This window comes from Lissotriton helveticus, chromosome 2_1, assembly GCF_964261635.1.
Source record: "Lissotriton helveticus chromosome 2_1, aLisHel1.1, whole genome shotgun sequence".
NCBI lineage: Eukaryota > Metazoa > Chordata > Amphibia > Caudata > Salamandridae > Lissotriton > Lissotriton helveticus.
In genome coordinates, this window is record NC_136059.1 from 478,881,839 (window position 1) to 478,899,974 (window position 18,136).

General features: G+C 44.6%; 1 protein-coding gene across 2 annotated transcripts in view; it reads right to left on the bottom strand.

Moving 5' to 3' along the window:
- Positions 1-18,136, bottom strand: part of DEPDC1B (DEP domain containing 1B) — a 330,019-nt gene that overhangs the window by 107,082 nt on the left and 204,801 nt on the right. For both annotated transcript variants that reach the window (XM_078675128.1, XM_078675129.1), the window contains one exon: positions 15,363-15,529. In XM_078675128.1, coding sequence (XP_078531254.1) covers positions 15,363-15,529 — 167 coding nt within the window. The remainder of the gene's footprint in view (positions 1-15,362; positions 15,530-18,136) is intronic.

The window sequence follows — 18,136 nt, forward strand, 5'->3', positions numbered from 1 at the left end:
TCAGAATGATTAGGTCAAGGTCCAGCGATAAGAGGAGATCAGCGATGGCGGCGGAATGTTTCGAGGCCGATCTGCAGTTAAGGAGAGTGCATTTGAGCTGGGGTGTGTTGAGGACGGTAGAGGGTTCAAGAGAGAGAGGGACTTTCCTAAGGTTGTTGGGGTTGGATATTCTGCTGTTCAGTGTGGGGGGTCTAAGGGCATTTGAGTGTATCGTGGGAATGGTGAGGTGTGTGGTGGATGTGTCATTTTGGGGGGTTGGGTCATACTCACGGAGGAGAGTTAGTGTGTCGAGGTCCGAAAGAGGGTTGCAGGGGCGACGAGGGCGGCTGTTGCGATTGCTAGCGGGGGTTGAGGTCCAGTGTGGGGAGTGTCGAGTGAGAGAGTTAACCGAAGAGGTGGGGGACACGTTGGGAGGGGAGGAGGAGGTGGGTGATGTGTTGCAGGGGCGGTTGTTGCTATTACGAACAGGCAGCGATGTCCGGTGTGTGGAGTGCTGAGTACGAGTGTCAACCGATGGGGTAGGGGGCATGCTTGGGGTGGAGGTGGAGGTGAGTGAGGGTTGTATAGGGTATGTGGAGAGTCGTTCCTTGATGCTGTGTATGTCTCCTTTGATCTGAGTGAGGGTGGCCATAATCAAGTCCAATGTGGGGGGAGTGATGGAGGTGGGGGTGGAGGTCGAGGGTGGATGACTGACCAGGGAGATGTCGTGCAGGCGGGATAGTGGGCTGGTGTTGGTGCAGGACTCCGTTGTGTTAGTGTGCGAGATGGTATTGGGAATGGGAGTGTTTGGGCGTGTTGGGTGTGGATGAGGTGGGGAGGAGATTGGTGGTATGAGTGTGGGCGTGAGTGTGAGCGTTGTTGGTAGGCGGTGAGATCAAAGTGGAGGATGGGTGTATGTTAGTTGAGCTGGGGATGCAGGAAGGGTAATGGGGGCTGAGAGTGGGTGGGGAAATGGGATTGGGGATGGTCCTGTTGTGGGGGTTGTTCTGCGTAGTACGTTAGAGGGGGGTGGGGACTGAGCATGGGGGGGAGGGATTTGTCTTTGCGCGTGTCGTTTTGGTGCGGGACTAGGTTAGCTGTGTTAATGTTGGTTATGATGTTCTGGGCGAGAGGAGTGATAATAGTGGTATTTGTGGAGGTCTTAGGTCCGGAAGGAGGGGTGGGGGTGCGAGTGTTGTGAGAGGGGGAGGGATCTGTGTCTGTGTTAGAGGCGTGAGTGGTTGTTACCTGGCGCTGAACTGGGAGAGAGGGGTTGTGGGTGGGGGCTGAGTAGTTTGGGGTGGTGGTAGGTGTGTCACTGAGTGCTGAGTGTGTAGCAGCTACCTGGTGCTGTGCTAGGTTAGAAGTGTTGTGTGTGTTGGGAGCTATGACGTCAGGGGTGGTGGGACTGAGGGAGATGTGAGCGTCTGACCGCGTATTGGAGAGGTGATCTTTGAAAGTGGGGAACAGGTTATCAGGTTATCTAGTATTTCCAAGTTCCTGTCTGTGGCTTGGGATAGGATCATCCCATTATTGTAAATAGTAATGGTGGCTCTGCCTTGGAAGAGTTATGATGGTGTGATGGAGAGAGTTAGGCCATGAGCGGATTTCCTGGTGGTGGAGACTGTGAGTAAGGTGTGGAACGTTTTTCTCCATTGAGCTCTGCGTGTGGTGTGGAAGATGATATCAGTGCTCAGGGATCCATTGACCGGTGAGAAGTAGGTGTCGGCAAAGGGTGTTTCAGGGTGGGACCTCAGGAAGTTGTGTTTAAAGCGTTTAGCGGCTTTTTTGGTGAGTGTGGATGGGTAGTTGATTTCATATGTGTGCTTGCCGATGGGCTCCATGTTGGGGTGGCGGTGTAGGAGGGCGAGGCGGTATAGGTGGGTAAGGGAGGGTGGACGATAGTAATACAGATGTGTAAAGAACAATGCAGGCAGTGCGTTACCTGGAACACAAGTAACACTAATGAGCAAAAATGCAGTTAGCAGTCTGTGAACACCAAAGAATAAACAGTGAAATGGGTGCAATTTACACAATGTACAGAAATATATGAAAATATATGAGGTAGCAAACGGTACAGAAATATATGAAAATATATGAGGTAGCAAACGGTACAGCTTACAAGATGTACAAACATATATAAAAATATATAAAAATATAAGTGAGGTAGGTGCAGGTTACAGATGTGTACAGTACACAAATAAAAGAATCATACTGATGATATACTGAATCCAGATACCGGTGCAGCCAGAAAGCTGCATGAAGCAATATTGATACTAGTGAACAGCCAGAAAAATTTGAGGTAGCGATCGGTACATTATCAGTGAAGCAAAGTGAGAAGTGTGCAGGTTACAATAAATGTACAGAGTACAAGTAGAGGTATATTGTTGCAATAAAGGCAGACACTAAATCACACGAGGGTTTAAATAGAAAATGTAAGTGTAAATAAAAATGTACAAAATAACAGTAAAGGTATAGTACTGTAGTGAGAGGCAGGCACTTGGCCAGAAAGTGGGAATGACTAGTCCATGATGGCCGCCAAAGGGAGAGAGAGACCAGTCTAAAATGTCCGCCTCAAAAGGGAAGTTGGAGACGGTAGTCCTCTTTTTGTTGTTGGTGCTTTGATAACAGGGAAGTGCAGATTCAGTTTCTATTTCAGCAGGCACAGTTCATGTCTTGCTGGGAGGGAGGCTTATCTCTGCATTGGAGGACTTGTGTGGGGGAGTTAAGCTGAGGAGCCTCGTGAGCAACAGAGGTACCCAAGGAGATTTATTACTACAGTTTTATGGCCCCAGCCATTTTGAACAAAGGAGGGTTTTTCAAAAAGGAGGGATTTTCAAAAATGTGTATAGGCGAGTAGGGTAAATAAATACCTTTTTTTTTTTTTTAGAATTCAGCTCAGCAGGTGCGAAGAAGTGCTAGCAAGGTTATTATCGCTCGTCTAGTCAGCGTGTATGTAGCTTCCGTGTGCATCGACTTCTGGCAAGTAGCTGGTTTAATTTCGTGCACGATCAGAGCCTCATTGCTGCAGCCCCTACCGCCTCGATGGGCGTTGTTGTGTCTTTTCCCATTGACTCTTTCCCTTTTCCTCCAATTCCCCTGTGATTATCCGATCGCCTCAGAACTCACTCAGGTATCTCCCCCCCTGAGCGGCGTCACCTCCATCTCCCGGCGCGGCAAGGCTCCTGACGCCCGTTGTCTCTGCTGATCCCGCCCGCCTCAGGGCTCCACTCCGGCAGCTCCCTGGGCGGCGGGGGCCACTCCTCCGATCACCTTCAGCACTCGGCGCAGCTCCTGTCTTTTGTAGACGTCCCTCCGGCTCCCGCCCGTCTCAGGGCACCGATCCGACCGCTCCTGTGGCGGCGCCACACCTCCAGCACTCGGCGCAGCCGGGACCAGCTCCTTTCTTTTGTAGACGTCCCTCCGGCTCCCGCCCGTCTCAGGGCACCAATCCGACCGCTCCTGTGGCGGCGCCACACCTCCAGCACTCGGCGCAGCCCAGTGCCTATGCGGGCAGCTCCAGACGTCCGTCGTTCCGATATCTGGAACCACAGAACTTGTTCAGGCCAGCAGTCCGACCCCTGAAGCCGGTACCGGTGGCGGTACCCTCAGGCGTACCGTACGCCTCTGATGGACAAACACTCAACTTAGACCGAAAACGGCTCGGTTCCAGCCTCTGCCGGGGCGATCAGGTGCACCACGAAGGCTCCAGGCAGCCCCCCCAGCAGGTTCCGTCCCAAGCTCCGTCGATGGGCAGGGGCAGCCAGGTATCCGGAGAAGGCAGGGTCGACTCGGTCCTCTTCTACGATCACGGCTCCGTGAAGATGAAGATGAGTACTCGGAGAGCTCCAGCCATCGCCAGCCAGGTAGGCGCGCCACATATAATCCAGTTACTTGAAGCGAAATGATCCTGTTACTTTTGTTATTTAAAGTCCAGTTCCGTTCCTCGACATGCTGGGTGCTAACAGGGATTAAATCCAGAAACTGGAATCCCAAGCACTCGGAGCTCTAACGTAGAGCTCCTGCCAGGTGGCCATCTTGGACTCTATTGGACATGTAGGGAAAGGGAAGGTTAGGGCCGACATGGCAGTACCAGACTGCACACTGGCCCTGCAATGCCAGGCCAGAGTTATATTTTACATGCTGCTTCTGTGGGTGGCACAATCAGTGCTGCAGCATTTGATTTACAGGCCCTAGGCACACACAGTGCACTGTACTAGGGTCTTACTGGTAAATCAAATATGCCAATCATGGGAGACATACATGAATTACAATGCGGCCTTTCCAATTCATAACTAGGAGTTCATATCTAAAGCAAGAGAATTATACATATAGCTAAAGTAATAGATAAGAAAAATAGAAAATATAGACTTATAGAAAAATCATATAGTGTTATCATAGTCATGTGTCAATCTATACCAAAATAGAATAACATTTTACCAATGAGCATGCGCCTCAGGTTTTCGCCAAAGCCTTCTCGGTTTCATAAATTTCCATTACAATAGCCCAGCATTCTGCTGCACTACTGGGTCTTGAAAAGATGCAAGCCCTTGAAATGGCCAGTCGTGCAGCAACTAAAATGATAGCAGACAGGGATCGCTGTGCATAGTCAGGCTCTATCTTGTTGCCCAACATAATCTCCGCTGTAATAAAAGAAATCCAACCCACGACTTGCCTTACAAAGTGACTAATTCCCTGCAAAAATGTCGACAGCAATGGACATGGAACAAACACATATACAATGTTTGTGGCATATGAACCGCCTTTTGGACAGATAACCCTGCTGCACCCCTGTCTTCCTTCTTGTTGTCCCCAGAAAGAGATTGTTTCCGAGGTGTAGTATAACATACAGATCGCCTGAAACTGCTGCAGTTGTAAGTTAATTGAGCAGACAGCTTCCTCCAGAGTTGTAAATGCATTAGTAACCATAGTGGGGGTGATATCTACCCCCAACACGGAGCTCCATTTTGAAGCCAGCTGAAGGCCTGGATCATCTCTGCCCTGACACAAAGGTTGATTTTATGTAAGAATTGCATGTTTCCAAGGTATATCAAGTAAACATATCAATATGTCATGTCTCTACAGTGTTCACTGCCTGTGTTCTCAAAAAGAAGTCTCTAAGTTGCAACAATTTGTAATAGAATTGACGTGGAAGTGAGAACGAAATTTGTAAGCTTTCAAATGCACGAAAACCATTGCAATTAAAGATGTCTCAGTTGGTCAATCCCATGCTTAGCCCAGCTCCTTGAAACACTGTCATGAAAGATCTCCGAGAGTGACTGGTTATCCCTGAGGGGGAATCTGTCATGAAATATTGGAAGAGAGAATTTAGCCAGGATTTCACGCCAGATAGTAACTAAATCCATGAGTCTTGAAACAATCTCTCTTGTAATAATTCGGGTTGTTAGTCCAATAAAGAAACCTGCGCTATCATGGCCTAGAACAAAGTGATTGCTAAAATCTTGGCCCTCAATTGAGAGAAGGCTATGCAAATGGCCCATAAAAGCAGCCCAGTAATGTAGTTTGAATTTGAAACTTCAGAAATGTAACTGCACGCCGTGCTCGTTTGTATCTCCATATAAAACTACTTATCACGCCTTCCAATTTAAAAAAAAGAATTGGAGATTCTTAAAGAGATAGAGCGAAATAGGTAGAGGAACTTTGGTAGTATAGTCATCTTTATAATGTTACATCTGCCAATTATACTTCTGGGTTAATTTATGCCAGTTTCTCAGATTTTTAATAACATTCTGGAGCAGCACATCATAGTTCTGGCTAAATATGCATTCGATTGGAGAAGAGATGTGAATCCCTAGAAAGGGGACATCGGAGCACACCCCCGAAATAGGCCTATCGGGTGTAAAATTAAGACGCACTTGTGTCTTGTTAGGGTTTAGTTCGTATCCAGACAAAGAGGCAAATGTTTCTGCTTCATGTATAATTGCTTCTAGAGAAGCGGCAGGGTCAGATGTAAAAACAGCAATGTCATCTGCATAGCAGTGACTTAAATCAATAGATCCCGATCGCAATGGTAGTATATTTAAGTTGTTAAAGCTTGTATAAAAGGTTCGATAGATGTAGTGCAAGTAATAATGGCGAAAGAGGGAAGCCCTGGCGAGTGCCTTTATATATCCGGAATAATGTAGACTGGGAGCATGCATAAAACAGCTTAGCCTGTCGCATGCGATATAAGGCACGTATCCATGTGCAAAATCGTCCGGCCATTCCAAATGATGAAAGAGTTGGCCATAAGCAGCCCCAGTCCACTCGGTCAAAGGACTTTTCGGCTTCTAAAAGTATCATGTCCAGATTATTAGCAGACTGCTTTGCGAAATCAAAAACCACTTTGGATGTGTTAGTATGTGCCGAAGTGTCCATACCTAAAATAAAACCGTGCTATTGTCTGGAAACTAGTCCTGGCATCTGGGGAGGTGATTGATTAGCCAAGACTTTAGCATACATTTTAGCATCAGCATTAATTAGGGATATCGGGCGATACGAGCTACAATCCTCGGGTAGTTTGCCGGTGTCTCCTATTTCCTGTATAACCTTGACCAGAAGCGGAACTATGGTGCTCTTGAATAGGTTATAGAAGTCAATTGGTATCAAGTCATCCCCCGCTGTCTTACCAGAGGACAGCGAAGACAAGGCAATTAAGATTTCGTCTGGTGAAATATCTAGGCATAAATGATCAGACTCTTCTTCTTGAAGACGCAGTAGCTCGGCCTTCTTTAAGTATTTACAAAGATTTTCTGCAATTATTAGATCTGGCTGAGCATAAAGATTTTGTTCCAGTATTGTGTGGTTCTGTATAGAGTGGATTGTCTGCACCTTTCCTAGCCTTAAATTTCTAGCTTTATTATCAGCTGAGTGATAGACTAGTACCCTCCAACCTGTTCTCCATATTCATACTGAGGGAGCGATGCTTAACAAGCAGCTACTTTTTTTCCCCTTTAATGTCCCCCCAAGAGATGAACGTTCTTCGATTAAAGAGATATAGGACTGTCTGGTTTGGGTAGTTTTGACTAACAGCTATCGCATGACAGTATTCTCAACAAACTATCGAACGCTGAGCAAGCAGCCTGGGTGGAAGCTTCCCTAGCTTTAACTTGTTGTAATACAAATTGTTGTGTAATACCCCTTACATACGCCTTCATTGAATCCAAAACAATGCTCGGAGAAGCAGAGTTAAGATTAAATTGTATAAATTCTGATAGTAATTCCTGCGTGTAAAGGATATACTCATTATTCGTCAATAAATGACGTGGAAATGAATAAGGGCTTCTAGGCTCAACTACCTGCTGTGCTTGAAAAGAGAACAATATGGGACTGTGATTGGATGTCATCTTCGGGCAGACTTCCATCTCAGCAGACTGGAGTGTAGTATCAACAATCCAAGCCATGTCTATCCTAGAGTACTGGGTGTGAGGGCTAGAGTAGTATGTTTATTCTGGTACAGTTAGATGTAAAGTTCTCCATGCTTCTTTTAGACTGCGCAGCCGAGCGAATTCAAGAATGGATGCTCATACTTTCGGCATTCTTGAGGTCGTTCGTCGACTAGTGGACTCAATAAAATAGTTCATAATGCAGTTAAAATCACCCATAATTACTAAGGCCCCTTTTCAATCCAATAATTCTAGCATTAGAGAATCAAATACCTCAGGATCATCAGCATTAGGTCCATAGATAGTTGTTAGTGCATATTTTATGCCTATAATTTCAAGCTCAGATTACCCATCTACCCCTAAAACCCTGTGTGTTCTATATGAGAGAGATGTATTTGTTAGTAGTGCAGTTCCTTTAATAGAGACATTTTGGGATATACAAACAATTGTTTGATATCTTAATTGTTTAAGCAATCCACGATCTTTAAAAGCCAAGTGAGTCAGTTAAAAATCCCAAATGGGGTTTATACATGTTCAATTCCTGTAGAACAAGTTGGCGCTTTCGGGTCGCGTTTAACCCAGAAAAGTTCCAACAAACACTTCTAACTGGCCCCATAGTGGTTCAGAATTTTAACACTCATAAGTGATTTTCCTAAAAAGCGCATTATTTTCTTTAAGTAGCCTTTAATAACACTATCAACATCAAATTTAATAACTCCTGCATGCTGGTTCTCAGCTGGATAATTTTGGCAGCGCGCCTGGGGGGGGCGACGACGCCAACGACGCACGCGGAGCCTACCGACGCGCAGGGGTACTGCTGACGAAAACTTTCCGGATCCAGTCTGACGCCTGGGGGTAATTCTAAGGGAAGGAATCTATCACTACGTATTTCTTTCAGATTATTCCCCCAGGCATCATACTGGATAAGGAAACTTTTCAGCAGTATTTGTGGGCTGGAAGGCAATTCCATTTGGCTCAGCACGAATGACATGCCACAAAGGAAATTACATGCATGCCCTACATAGGTTCCATTCTCACGTGTTTTTTTTCTGTTGCTGCAGTTCCCCAAAATCAAATTGATATACCATTTAAAAATTCTTAGAGTAATTAAGTAACTACTATATTGCTTATATATGTCAACATTACTTATTGTCAATGACTGTATTCTGATACACCTGGTGCATGATGTTGGCAAACAAAACTCAATAAAATAGGTTTATAATAAGAATAAAATTCCTAGATGTGAGATCTTATTAATGGATATAGTCCAACGACAGAAATGGGTGGATCATTGAGGAATCTGCTGCTAGAGTCTCAACCCAAAAGTGTATAACCGAAGGTAAGTAACTTGTTCTTCTGACAGACTTCTACCAGCAGATTCCTTACCTTTTGAATAGATACCAAAGCAGTAGCTGTTTAGAGGCGGATCTGTGAGTAGACTCAAACAAAAAAGCCCTTCTCAGCGAACTTATCAAGACAATAGTGCTTTGTGAACGTGCAGAGGGAAGCCCATGTAGCCGCCTGGCAGATGTCTAGGGCAGGGACTTAGCGTGCTTACGCAGTGGTAGCAACTTTGGCCCTGGTAGAATAAGCATGCAGTCCTTCGCGAGGATGCTTTTTAGGCCGATGCATCGCAGATTTTTATGCACAACACGATTTAGCTAAAGATGGTTTTTTGCATATCACAAAAGGCAGGTTTCCCTGCCTTTTGTGATCTACGTAAAAGCTCAGTGCTCTCTTGTGGTCAACCAACGAAGTGTCTCCTCAGATGGGTGAGGCGGGGCATAGACGCCGTCAGAGTCATGGTTTGGCCGTTGTGGATCAGCATCACAACTTTCAGCAATGCCGTGTCCACAGAACCAGTTTATCTGGGAAGAAGGAAATGTATGTGGTATGGCAGAGCCTGAAGCTCACTCACACGATGTGCCGAAGTGATGGCAACGAGAAATACAGTGTTGATGGTAAGGAGTCAGAGGAGAAACCTCTGAAGCAGCTCTGAGTACACATCGGATACATCAGGACCAGATTAAGGTCCAACTGGGGCATGACAAAAGAAGAAGAGGAATAAGTGTTGCAGCCCTTTTGAAAAATCAATGGTAATTTAAACAAAGAGGGGCGATTAGGCAAACTTAAAAAGGCAGAGAGGACCGAAAGATGACCATTAACTGTGCACCGACCAACCTTACCGAGCAGAAGACAGAACAAATAACAAAACATCAGACAGTTAGTTTGGCAGGTAGGTTGGGGGGTATTGGGGAGGACACAGGTACCGGGGAATTGCGGGGGGAGGGTAATCTGGTGAGCGCCGCACCAAACCACAAACGTGTCCCAACGACAGGCATATACAGTTTTCATCGAGGGACATCTGGCTGCCAAGAGGACACCAACCACCTCCGAGGGAAGATCGAAAGTGTTCAGCTATTGTTACTTCATCTCCAAGCATGATGGTGGAGATAGTGATTACCACAGTGCTCACAGATATTTTCAGGATTTATGTATTATATATGGAGGGAGGAAAACTCCACATCACACAAACCCTCAAAGAAAGTGACAGAATCCTTACACGGACTAAAATTGTGCCATGTATCAGGTTTTTAGAAATGGCAAACACCCGATCAAGTCTAGAGTTTTATCGATGGTGTTACTGGAGTCACAGCCTAACCAGTTCCCCTTTCTTTTAGCTTCTGCATATTAGTTCATTTTCCCTGGACCTCCGGCTTCTAAAGCAAGGGCTGGATCTTACGGGTTGACGCCCCCTTTCAGGTACTAATTGAATAAATAAGTAGGAGAGGTTAATAGGATGGTTTACGAATAAGATAAGGATAAAGGTCTACCTTTTTTTCTTTCAGGTTTCCTTCCCAGCTGTTCCCACCACAAAATACTTTTCCTCGCCTGGCAACTCCAAGAGTCTGTAACATAACGACAAGCAGATTTGGTGGTCCCCGAGTCGTTGTGCAAGTTCTCAGGAATCCTACAGCATTGGGACAGCAGCCTGCCCTCTGGGTAGTTAGGGCCTACCCGTAGGGTGACTTATAAGCTTTAAGAAGAAAGGTTTTTGTCAGGTCGCAATAGCAGTTTAAAACTGCACGACAGACTGCAGTGGTAGGCTTGAGACATGTTTTTAACAGCTACTTTAGTGAGTGGCATAATATGTTCTGCAGGCCCACTAGTAGTCATTTTACAATCCCTAGGAGGAGATAGTAGAATTTACTAGGTATTTACAGGTACATTAAATGTACAGATTAGGCAGATGCCAATTGTACCATTTTATCACAAGAACGTTAGCAGTGGTAAAGTGCACAGAGTCCTAAACTAACAGAAATACATCCAGAAAAACAGGAAGAATCCAAGCAAAACATTTGGGGAAATACCACACTAAGGATTTCAGGTCTAACACCACCCTCAATTAATACGCCGATTTCTTACAGACCCCATCAAGCAGGGAGTTGCCACCCTTGTATTGAGAATGGTGAATGGCAAGCATGGTTACCTGTAGTAGATTTCAAGAAAAGTTTTTCACTTTGCATAGGGTAATGAGTTGATGCAACTTGGCTTGCGTCTTTTTTGAGCTATGGATTTTGAAGTAGTGAAGCGGATGTCGGCTCACAGTGAGAAACTGAATGTTCATTGTTAAAAACAATTCCTGGGCACATCCTTGTTGAATGTTGCTGGCTTTTAGAAAGATCTCGGTCTGATGAGATGAGTTAATGCATGCAAATCTGGATGCTGGCGAAGGAACTGTGCTATTTAATTCCCTACTGTGATTCTGACAGATAGGAGCAGTTGGTCAGTTCTGACCGGTCGGTCAGAAGGGCTTCCAGGAGCCCCAGCTAAAAGTTGAAATTTGCTGAAGCGGACGAGATTCTTGGTGGTCTAAGAATAAAGGGGTATTACATAGGATTTGACGATCAAGTGTGTCAAAGGCTGCAGATATCTAGTAGGATCAGGAGATGTGAATTAAAGTTATTGGCAACTTAGTGTTTTGTATGGATGATGGCTCTCTTCATATTACAATTGAGCCATGAACCTAAAGTGGTAATCTTGGGAGAGGGTGTTCAGGTATTAACTTCCACTTAAACTCAACCTCACCACTTACTACCTCAGACGCATAGCAGTGACTCTTTAATACATTATTTCTGGTACCAACCAAAGCTCACCTCAGCATAGCAGCAGATCACTAATGATAGTATTTTCAGTTAAGGCTTTTGTTGGGGAAAAACTAACAGTACAAACCATTTGATCACTCATAAAACTTGAGCCTCTTTGCCTCACTCGATCGGGACACCTTCGCAATCTTGCCCTCTATTGACTTCATGCACTACATTTTGCTATAGACAATCGTACCTGCTTACCTATCTGCATGCTGAACAGCATACTCCACAACCTCCCACCATTCAGTTAAAGACCAACCATCTCAATAAAATCAGCTTCCATATATTAATAAACAATATAATGTGAAACACTCTAGGCACTCAAAATCTAATTTAGGTTAGTCCGATTACGTGATATCATTTTAGAGACCTGGGTCTGGGACGGTGCTACTACATCTTTTACTATCTTACCCAAGTCACATATGGAGGAGTGTGGTGTGGAATCTACGATTAACGAACCTTCTGATGGGTGTTTCTAACTACAGAATCCTCAAGCGGGGCTTGGTAAATATATGCACTGACACCTATTTAGCTGCCAGTCAGTTGCCTAGGACATGAATACCCCATGCCTATGCAGTTGAGTTAGCTCAGCTAGAATGAACTTGCAGGCCCTCAAGGAGTTTCTTTTTGGCCTGCACATACAAGAGTCATTTGCATGGAACAATCCACCTGAAGAGGGTTAATTTCTGAACCGCCTTCCCCTTCTTGACACCAGCAAAGCCCACAATGAGATGGCCGTTTACACATTATTCCTCCTTACGGCACTCAACAGAAAAAAACAATGGTTCTCCTTGGATCAAGATGGTGGAGCCTCATTCTCTTTTGATGGATGTGGCAGGGAGAGAAATGCAGGAAGACTGAGGAACTGACCTACATGGCAGGAAGTTACAATATTTGGGCGAAAAGAATCATGGGTTCTAAGCACCAATTTGTAAAAAAAAAAAAAAAAAAAAAAAAAAAAAACACAAAACACAACTGTGGTATATGCATGTTGCAATGACTGCACCCGCTGATATCTAACACGGAGCACAAAAGTCACTGTGAAGAAAAACATCTTCATGGCATAGAACTGTAGTTATATATCAACAAAAAGAGAGATAGGGAGAGTTATGGAACACTCTTATTCCCCGGTTAAGTCTATTAAACAAGAAAAGAGTGTCCTCTGGTGTTTGAAAAACCACAAACAGGAGCAGAAGAACAGGAAACTGGCCTCACTTAGGTCAGTTAAGGAAGCCCTCACTCACCACCTGGTGGTGACATGCTTCATCATTGGGCCCCACTAAAGAGGCCGAGTGCCTCTTTAGTGTGCTTCAACGCCAGGTCTACTGCGGAGAGGGTATTGTGAGTTTGGGCGTGTAGTGAAGATAAATTATATTGTGGTTAGAGGATTAAAAAATGTCATCAGTGTATCCAAAAATTATTTATTGTTAGATCACTAGGACATATAATTAAAATTAGGTGTAGGAAAGTAGTCCACAATTAATTGTGTAGTTATTTCCAAAGTTAGTTATTTGTCAGTCAACATGTTTCTGCCTTCGAAACGGTGTAAAATTATCAGGCATTCATCAGGACTAAAGGAGTGTACTAAACCCTGGCGGTATGGGCACGCTAAGGCCCACCCTGACCTAGGGACGTGAATGGTGAAAAAAAGTGCAAAAAGGAAGAGGATTATCTTCTCAGTTACTCCTGGATGGATCGTCGGGGTCCGGTCTGAGGGTATCGCAGGTATACAGAGGGTGCCTAGCGTCGAGGGCGGTGTGCCAAGTACGCTACCACCCCCATCCCGTGACCCACAGGGCCAACAGGGACTTGACTTACACTAAAAAAATAAAGCATTAACTGCTGATACTGGACCAGGAAAAGGTAGGATAGAAGTGGTTCATGAGCAAGGAATAGTAGGACATCTGCCCTTTGAAGAATTCGCAGCACTCACTAATCTGAAGCGAGGATTAGTACAAAACAAACACTGCCTCCCCTACTGGGTGTGCATGGTCTTGCAAGGAATCGTCAAAGAGACTTGGTAGCCATTACAGAGTGAGAGAGGAGGTGGCTGAAGGGGATTATTCTTGGTGATGTCACCATTCAGGTACCACCACTATCCCTCGGAAGTAAGGATTTCTGGGCTGGCTTCTGAACTATTTGCAAGGGCTAACACTGGGCTGCCATTGTCAATAGGCAAGATCCTCTGATTAACCACTGAATCTTCTGAAATGTTGAGGATACTGGTGGGCTGGAGACAGCAAGCCTGGGGAAAGGGCCATACAAGATTGTCTTTGGAGAAAAGGTCAACTATGTGCTTGAAAGCTGCAAAGAGTCTGGATCCATCTAAGAGCATGTCCATTTAGGATACCTGGACATCTCCTGAAAATCCAAGAGTTTGCATCTAGGCAGGACACCTGATCACAAAAATGATGCCCATGACAGGGCCACAGAATCAGTTGTGTCAAGACCAACCTATAATACATTTGGCTGGGTCTGGTCTGTGTTTACTTTTTTAGGCAAAGGCAGTCCTGAATTAGTTGGAGATAGCTAGCAAAACGTTTCAGGCCTGGTCCCAAAGAGCATGTATACAATAGTGTAGAAGATGTACCGCATTGAGGGACCAGATTGGTGAAGGAAAATATACTCCTGCCGAATGTGCTTCAAGTCTCTATCTGGTATTGCAGAAGGAAAAGATTTGAGGTTGAAATTGTTTACGGAGGCCTGTGCCATTGAGTTTTTGGGTGATGGATGCTGGGTGAGAAAAGATGGGTCACCGATATCTGTTCTAGGTCTACCAGATGACTGACCAGATAAGCATATCACAGCTTTTTTCAAGTAGCCATTAGAGTGTCTGCCAGGTCCTCAATGAAAGGCAGCAAGGATTACAACTTGACAGGCATGACCTGTATGTTCAATCGGAGGTAGTTGCAAATTAAGAACTTTGTTGCCATGCAAACAACCACAGTACAGGACACACTTTCCTCTGTGGGAGGACCTGTCGGAGATTCCAATACAGCCTCAGGATAAGGTACTAACCTATTAGCATTTTGTAGGTTCAGGCATAATCCAGCATCAGTGCAGCAGAATGGGTGGAGCAAGTTGTCTACCTCCTATTAGGACTCACCATGTGATATACTCAGAGGCCCTAGAACTGTATCAAAGTGAAGCCAAACAAGTACCTCGAGCCTCATCCAGTTCTGGCGTCAAGGAAGATGCTGTGGATATAACATAGGAGGCCGTACTTTGGTGATTTTGTAGAACATCATAAGTCTAGTGCGGGGAAACATCGGATCTGAATTGTAAAAGGGTGTCCAGACTGGACACGGCCAGGTTCTTCCGGAGTTGGAGCTGGTGCAGTTGGAACCAGGCATAGACAAAGGGGCTGGAGTGGAACTCTGAACCGGTGCCAGCAAAGAAGTCCTGGCCTAAGCGCAGTCATGGTCCCATGGTGCAGGAATCCTCTGCAGAAGGACCCAGCATTGCCTCAAAGATCTGCAGCAAGGTCACCCGACATTTTTCCAGGCACACTCACTGTGCTGAATTAAAGCATCTGTAGAACTTACCTCTGGATCTGCAATGAATGGAAAGAAAAGGACTGGCATTAGTATGCTTGGGCAGTGCCTACATCGTCCCTCCTGGGAAGGTGCATAGTCTTTGTGGAGTCGAAAGTCAGCATCTACTGGTGGCTGCAGCAATTGCTGCTGAAAATCTGGATCCAGTCTGGCTCCTGGGATTATTTTAGGTGAGGAATCTGTGGTAAGAAGTATCAATCTGAAATTGGCTTACAGTGCATAGGAATGTTTGATTGGATATCGGATGAGGGCTGACACTTCGTACATGAAGGACTGCAGGAGAACATACTGACCAGCATTCGTGCTCCGACGGTTTCACACAGTGAAGGTATCTCTCGGTTGAGGCTGATCTTAGCCATCATCCTCATCAAAAGCTGTAGCTTCCGTCGATTTTCTGGAGGCAGAAGAAGACAGCAAACCTGAAGTGCTTCAACAGCTACTTGCCTTTTCTGTAGAAGACCTGGATAAAAATGTTTGATAGAAATATAGTTTCAATCCCTAGAAACATTCAGTCATAGCTTCCTATGTTTATCTGAAATTTAGTAACCAACACAGACAACTCCAATTCAAGGAATCATAGGCCTGTAGGAAATACATCATATGAACGATATACAAATACCAAAGACTTTAAAAATGGAAAATATTACAGGCCAACGTATTCTACAATGCCATCAAAAATCAATGCCGTCCTAACAATGCTTCGTTGGTATAACAAATCAATTCTTTAAATCTGCTTAAGGTTCTGAAGTGGGCAGGAGATGAGCAGTGGGGCAAGAAGGCTTGTACAAATTGCAGGCATTTCTTCTGAAACAATCGGTCAAATGAATAAACCTGCTAATATTCTTCTGGCTAACTTGGAACATAATGTTTCAAATTCAACTATTTAGATTTTGAAATCAAAAAAGCGGATTTAAAAGCAGACAGAATCACTTCAAGGTAGCTGCAAAATCCAAATCTATGAATATGCCCGAGGACCAAACGGGGAGGTTGTGGGTACAAATGGGTGAAAAGGATAAGCAGTGCCTTATCAATGTCACCCTTTACCACAAAATAGTGCCTGGATGCATCCTCAGCTACAGGGAGTTTGTTGCTGAGCGACAGTCGAGGATATGAAGGGTTGCATCTGCAAGGAGGTATGGCTAAACACACTGTTTTAAGTTAGCACAACAGAAGAGGTCCTTCTAATAGGTAATAAGAGGGAATATCAGGAGTGACGGGAGTGGAGAAATAACTGAATATGTAAAATATAGAAATAAAAAGTGGAAAAACAGATGAAAAAGGGTAGTTTAAAAATTATGATGTTCGGACGATTTGCAATGGCGCAGCAATCACCTGTGAGGTTATCCACTTTAAATGCATTTGCAGATATTTGTGCGAAACTTACTAAGAACAGACATATACACATCTCTCAAAATTATGCAAACAATCGTACCGTGGTGTGTTCTTATTCATTAAATACCTTTTCTATACAAGTGTAGCAGTAACACTTCTGGTGGTTGTGTGGACTTGGAATCCGTGGAGATTGCCAGGGGCAAATGGTTTAATTCTACAGACTACTCCAGCTCCTGAGTTCTGAAAATGCTTGAGGCCCAGTACCTGATCCCAAGGTCCCACAAGGTGCAATTCAAGTTGTGCAGTTTAGTCAAGGTCACACCAGAGCGCCTTAAGAGAAAAGCCTGGAAGCCTCTGAATTCACCATACCAAAGCTATGCTTCTTAAATTAAAGAACCATAACCTATGCTAGTGTCAGACAACTGGGGAGGCAATAAGGATTTTCCAATTTTGGTGTCCAAAATCGACAAGATGAACTAGTTTGTAATAAGGTGACAGTACCCGTCCGTCTCGGATTGAATACAGCGTCCAGGATTGAATTCAGACTTTCAGTCAGAAAGGGTCGAGCTTTGGGCGCCTAAGCACTATGGTGGTCTGTGGAGAACATTTTTCAATTGGTAACTTGAGACTTATCCATTAATTAAATTATGTAAAATACATGATATGTCACAGTGGATCCTACTCTGAAGCACAATTGCTGCAACCTTTGCTCAACATTGAAGAAATGTTCATGGTTCCACACAACTGGCAGCAAGTAGAAAGACTGGGCTCAATTCACAAAGGTAGACTTAGACATGAAGTCTTAGTTTAAATCTGAAGTCTAAGGGCCCGATTCACAAAGGTAATGTTTGGTGGGTCGCGAAAGCGCAAACAAAGATTAGGATGCCATTAAATTCAGGTTTGGTGTTGTTACATTTGTTGTGCTTTAATGAAAGGGATCAAATGACTGGCTATGTTGTGTGCCAAATTGCTGCTTATTTTTTACCATGGGGATTGGTGTTTACAAACCCCTCTCACTTCGCAGTCAGAGAAAGAAAAGTAAACTGAATCATGTGACAGATTTGCTAGGGAACATGTAGTGTGAGGAAAGGTTGTAGAAGGTCATCTTTTGTAACAGAGCAAAGTGTAAACACCTCTAAATGAACTGTATACATTAGCAGTTAGGAAAGAGAAAAATCAAGGACTTTTTGGAAATTCTGACTCGGGATGGAAACTAAGATTTGAATAGGATCAAAATGAAAACAAGTTACTTACCTGTAACTGTAGTTCTCCAGTATTGGAAGCTTTCATAGATTTACATACCTGAATCATTTCCCCGTCGTCGAGACGGGAGTCTCCGGTACATAAAAAGCCATGCTTAGTAGTATAGCCAACTGAAAAGAGGCTTAGACCCATTTCTCCTTTGCAACCCCTAACCTTTGTTATGTAAAAAAGGGCCAAACTTTTCCCTAAGCCAATCAGAGCTCCACACCCTCTAGAACCCTCCTGAGAGAACCTTCTGCCCCTCAGATTTTCGGGCACTTGTGCTATAACACCCTTTGTGCCTAATCCAAGGTGAGCCTCTCAGGGGAGGAGGGTGGGCGTATGTGAATCTATGAAAGCTTTCTAATACTGGAGAAGGAGTAGTTTGTCCTGTAACTCCAGTTCTGTAGTAGGGGTATCTCTGTTATAGTCATAATCTAGTGAATAGTCCCGCTCATGAGCGTGGACCCCGGAGCAATCAAATATAATCTCT